General features: G+C 65.3%; 1 protein-coding gene across 1 annotated transcript in view; it reads left to right on the forward strand.

The window, feature by feature from the left end:
* The window catches only part of BAZ2A (bromodomain adjacent to zinc finger domain, 2A), a gene marked incomplete at its 3' end in the record, with an annotated part of 9,015 nt that overhangs the window by 3,139 nt on the left and 1,701 nt on the right, over window positions 1-4,175 (forward strand). Inside the window, exons 5-20 of the mRNA XM_010007719.1 lie at window positions 6-34; window positions 112-322; window positions 425-498; window positions 556-657; window positions 740-931; window positions 1,022-1,276; window positions 1,609-1,823; window positions 1,908-1,982; window positions 2,166-2,325; window positions 2,428-2,487; window positions 2,569-2,704; window positions 2,785-3,108; window positions 3,271-3,347; window positions 3,571-3,796; window positions 3,885-4,040; window positions 4,114-4,142. Of these exons, the coding sequence (XP_010006021.1) occupies window positions 6-34; window positions 112-322; window positions 425-498; window positions 556-657; window positions 740-931; window positions 1,022-1,276; window positions 1,609-1,823; window positions 1,908-1,982; window positions 2,166-2,325; window positions 2,428-2,487; window positions 2,569-2,704; window positions 2,785-3,108; window positions 3,271-3,347; window positions 3,571-3,796; window positions 3,885-4,040; window positions 4,114-4,142 (2,321 nt within the window). The remainder of the gene's footprint in view (window positions 1-5; window positions 35-111; window positions 323-424; window positions 499-555; window positions 658-739; window positions 932-1,021; window positions 1,277-1,608; window positions 1,824-1,907; window positions 1,983-2,165; window positions 2,326-2,427; window positions 2,488-2,568; window positions 2,705-2,784; window positions 3,109-3,270; window positions 3,348-3,570; window positions 3,797-3,884; window positions 4,041-4,113; window positions 4,143-4,175) is intronic.

Genomic DNA, 4,175 nt, shown 5'->3' on the forward strand with positions numbered 1-4,175 from the left:
GGGAGACTTCTATGAGGAGCGGGACACGCCGGAGGTGGGTCTGGGGGCGACTGAACCTCCCCGCTCCCCCTGCTGTGCTGTGGAGGTAGGTGATCCATGTTTGTGCTGCAGGGTCTGCAGTGGGTAAAGCTGAGCCCCGAGGAGATTCCCTCCCGCATCCAGGCCATCACAGGCAAGCGCGGGCGGCCCCGCAACGCCGAGAAGGTCAAACCCAAGGAGCCACCGCCTGCCAAGCGCGGCCGGGGCCGCCCCCCCAAGGCCAAGATGGTCGATCTGCTGAGCAAGACGGACGCGCGGCTGCTGAAGAAGCTGGAAGCCCAAGGTACCCCCCCCGGACTCCCCTGCTCGGTGCAGCCCCTCACAGCCTGACTCTGCTGTGACCTCAGCAGCCGGTCCATCACCCCCTCTCTCTCTGCCCCCACAGAGGTGCTCAGTGAGGAGGACAAGCTGAAAATGAGCAAAATCAAGAAGAAAATGAGGCGGAAGGTAAAGGCAGCTGTGTGTGGCTCAGAGGCTGCTCTGAGTCTGGGATAGGGGCTTCCCTGGTGCAGAAAGGCCACCGGATCCCTGAGGAGGTCCTGTCCCTTCCAGGCCAAGAACAAGCAAAAGCAGGAAGCCAAAGCCCCCAGAGCAAAGGAGACCAAGAAGAAGTCCAAGGTGAGTCGACAGGCTATGAGTGGGCTGGGAAAGGGCAAGAGATGGAGCTGCTGTCCCCATGGATCCTGGGGTCTGTCTTCAGGCTAAGGAGAAGAAGGGCAAACTGGAGAAGGGCAAAGAGAAAGCCCGGCCCAAGGAGAAGAAAGGCAAAGGGGCTCGCAAGGCAGACAAGGGGCTGCTGGCCCAGCGGCGGCTGGAGGAGCGGCGGCGGCAGCAGCTCATCCTGGAGGAGATGAAGAAGCCCACAGAGGACATGTGCCTGGGGGACCACCAGGTAGGCTGGGGTACCAGGGGGCTTAGCTGGGCTGAGCTGGTGAGGCAGCAGCCTGCCCAGTCCCCTGAGCATCCCCTGGCCTCCCCACAGCCCCTACCAGCCTTCTCCCGCATCCCGGGCCTCATCCTGCCCAGCTGCGCCTTCTCCAACTGCCTGACGGTCGTGGAGTTTCTCCAGAGCTATGGCAAGGTCCTGGGCTTCGACCCAGCCAAGGACGTGCCCAGCCTGTGTGTGCTGCAGGAGGGGCTGCTGGGGGTGGGCAACAGTGCAGGCGAGGTGCAGGACCTGCTGGTGCGCCTGCTGCAGGCTGCACTCTACGACCCCGGGCTGCCGCCCTACTGCCAGGTGAGCAGCCCCTGCCCCCTCAGGCCCTGCCCTGGTTGGGTTAGGGGTGTCACTGCCCATGGAGCCCAGATTTAGGAGGTGCTGCTCTTGCTACAGCCTTCTGCACCCTCTCCCTGTGCCTGGATGCCCTTGGGGTGCTCCTGTCCTGCTGCAGGGACCTGGAGCCCTGCTCGGATCTGCCTAGGACACCCCTGGGCTCGTTCCTGCTTGGGCTCCTGGCCCTGGTTTTCCCATCTGCAGGGTGCTGGCATCCTGCCTTTGTTGTTTTTCCCCTTCGGATTAATCTCCATGGGGCAGGAGGGTCTCCCTAACTTCACCTCTGCTCTGCTCAGTCCCTGAAGATCCTGGGAGAGAAGGTGTCTGAGATCAGTCTGAACCGCGACACCGTCTCTGAGATCCTGCGCTGCTTCCTGACGGCGCACGGGGCGGGCGAGGAGCTGTGTGAGGGGCTGCGGACTAAGCCCTTCCAAGCACTGCCCCCGGAGAGGAAAGCTGCCATCCTGGCCTTCCTGGTGAACGAGCTGAACAGCAGTGCCCTCATCATCAGGTGAGCGGGGCTGGGGGATGAGTGCAGCCGTAGCTCCCGGCCCCTCCTTCCCAAGGGAGCCACAGCCACCCCCTCTCCTTGCAGCGAGATCGAGAAGACCCTGGACAGCATGTCCCACTACAGGAAGAACAAGTGGATCATTGAAGGGCGACTGCGCAGGTGGGTGGGGGCTGCCAGGCTGGATGGGACCCCCTTTGCACCCTGGTGTTGGGGGTCTTGGGGTCACTTTTCTGGTGCTGCAGTGTAGCCGTGTACCCCGGGGCTCTGGAGAGTGGGGCTGGCAAGGAGGTAGTGGGGCTGGCAGGGGGGCAGGCAGTGGATGCCTGTGCTGTGTCCGGGCAGGCTGAAGGTGGCCCTGGCCAAGAGGACCGGCCGTCCCGAATCAGAGATCACGGGCCTGGAGGACTGTCGGCGCCGACGCAGCTCCCGCCTAACGGAGGAGAGGGGCCTGGAGATGGAGGAGGAGGAGAATCAGGGACGGAAGTCCCGCCGGGAGGAGGAGGTGGGTGGCCTCAGGGTTTGCTTAGGGGGCAGGGGCTGGAAGCTGCCCTTGGGGTTCTTCTCCGTGCCTGCATGTCCCTGACAGGACCCATCTCTTCCCCAGGCTGACGCGTCTGCATCCAGTGTCCCAGAGCTGGAGCGGCAGATCGAGAAGCTGGCCAAGGTGAGGGGGCTGCAGAGGGCTGGAGGCTCAGCCCCTGCTGTGGGGCTCAGGAACCCTCACCGCCTTACTCTCTCCCCACAGAGGCAGATGTTCTTCCGCAAGAAGCTACTCCATTCCTCACAGACACTGCGAGCAGCTTCCCTGGGCCAGGACCGGTACCGGCGCCGGTACTGGGTCCTGCCCCACCTCGGCGGCATCTTTGTGGAGGGCACCGAGGGTGAGTGGGGATGGGGCTCCTCGGGCTGGACCCCAGTGAGGAGGCACCCTGCATCTCACCACCTTCTCCTGCCCCCGCAGCAGCTGAGCCAGAGCCCCCAGAGCCCCCCAAGGAGAAGGCTTTCCCCCACAGCGCCCCGGTGAAGCAGGAGCCGGTGGAAGTGCCCATTCCCAGCCGGACGAGCTGCGCAGCCTCACGCTCCCGCGGCCGGCCCCGAAAGAGCAAAGAGGAGCAGTCGGAGCACAGTGGGCCCAGACCCTCACCCCTCAACGGGGTACTGGAGGAGCCGGAGCCACTGGGGCAGAGCCAGCATGACCTCAGCCAGTCTGCCTTCCTCTCATGGCTGAGCCAGACCCAGTCCTCCCTGCTCCAGGACTCAGTCCTCACCCCTGCCAGCAGCCCAGGCAAGGGGGATGCGGGGCTCCCACCACCCGAGGCCCCGTCAGACCCCATGGAGGAGGAAGAGGAGGAGGAAGAGAGTGCCCCAGAGGCTGCAGAAAAGCCCTGGTTCAACCTGCTGCCCCGGACACCCTGCAATGACCAAGCCCCCCTGGCTACCTCCTCAGCTGAGCCCTCACTGCGCACCCCCACGCAGCCCTTTGGCCACCCCCGTGGCGAGCTGCCCAGGGGCTCAGCCAGGCAGGTACGTGCATGGGGTTTGGGGGGCTGTGCCCAGCACTGCCACCCTGGGGGAATCTCCCCAGGCAACCAGGGGGACCAGGGTGGGACTTTCTGCCCGGGCAATGGACACTCAGCCCTTGGAGTTGACCTAGCAAGAAGTGAAATGGCCATAGGGTTGGGGGTCTGGAGGGTGCAGGGGTGGGGGGCTGTGCCTGGCCCTTCCAACATGCTCCATCCCCCCGCAGCTGAATGGCCTCCCCATGGACGACCCCACAGCACCTCTGCTCGCTTCCACACCAGTGTCTGCCAGTGCCAGGGCCCACGGTGCCTGTCCCCGGAGCCGGGGCAGCCTGGAGAGGCTCCAGGACATGCCGGGGCAGCCCAAGCGCCGAGGGCGGCCCCCCACCAAATTGTTTAAGCAGATTGAACAGAAGTACTTGACCCAGCTGACGGAGCAGCCCGTTCCCCCTGGTGAGAGCCCAGCCCAGCTCTGGGACCCCTTGTACCCCTGGGGCCAGTGCTGCTGCCAGGCACTGAGCACTGTGGTGCTGTCTTGCAGAGATGCAGAGTGGCTGGGGGGGGGGGGGGGACCCCGAGGAGCTGGAGGCTGTGGCCCGTGCTCTGCACCCACGGGGGATCCGGGAGAAGGCACTGCACAAGCACCTCACCAAGCACAAGGAGTTCCTGCGGGAGGTCTGCCTGCGCTCCACCACAGGTAAGGGCTGTCCAGGCAGCCGGGGCGGGGGGCTGTGGCTGGACCCCCTGCTGAGCCCACCCTGTGCCCCCAGACCCCATATTCCACCTGCGCCCCGAGGCGGCTGGGGGCGCCGGGTCTCCGGGAACCCCGGGC

The sequence above is a fragment of the Chaetura pelagica genome, unplaced genomic scaffold (genome assembly GCF_000747805.2).
Source record: "Chaetura pelagica isolate M959 unplaced genomic scaffold, ChaPel_1.0 scaffold610, whole genome shotgun sequence".
Classification (NCBI taxonomy): domain Eukaryota; kingdom Metazoa; phylum Chordata; class Aves; order Apodiformes; family Apodidae; genus Chaetura; species Chaetura pelagica.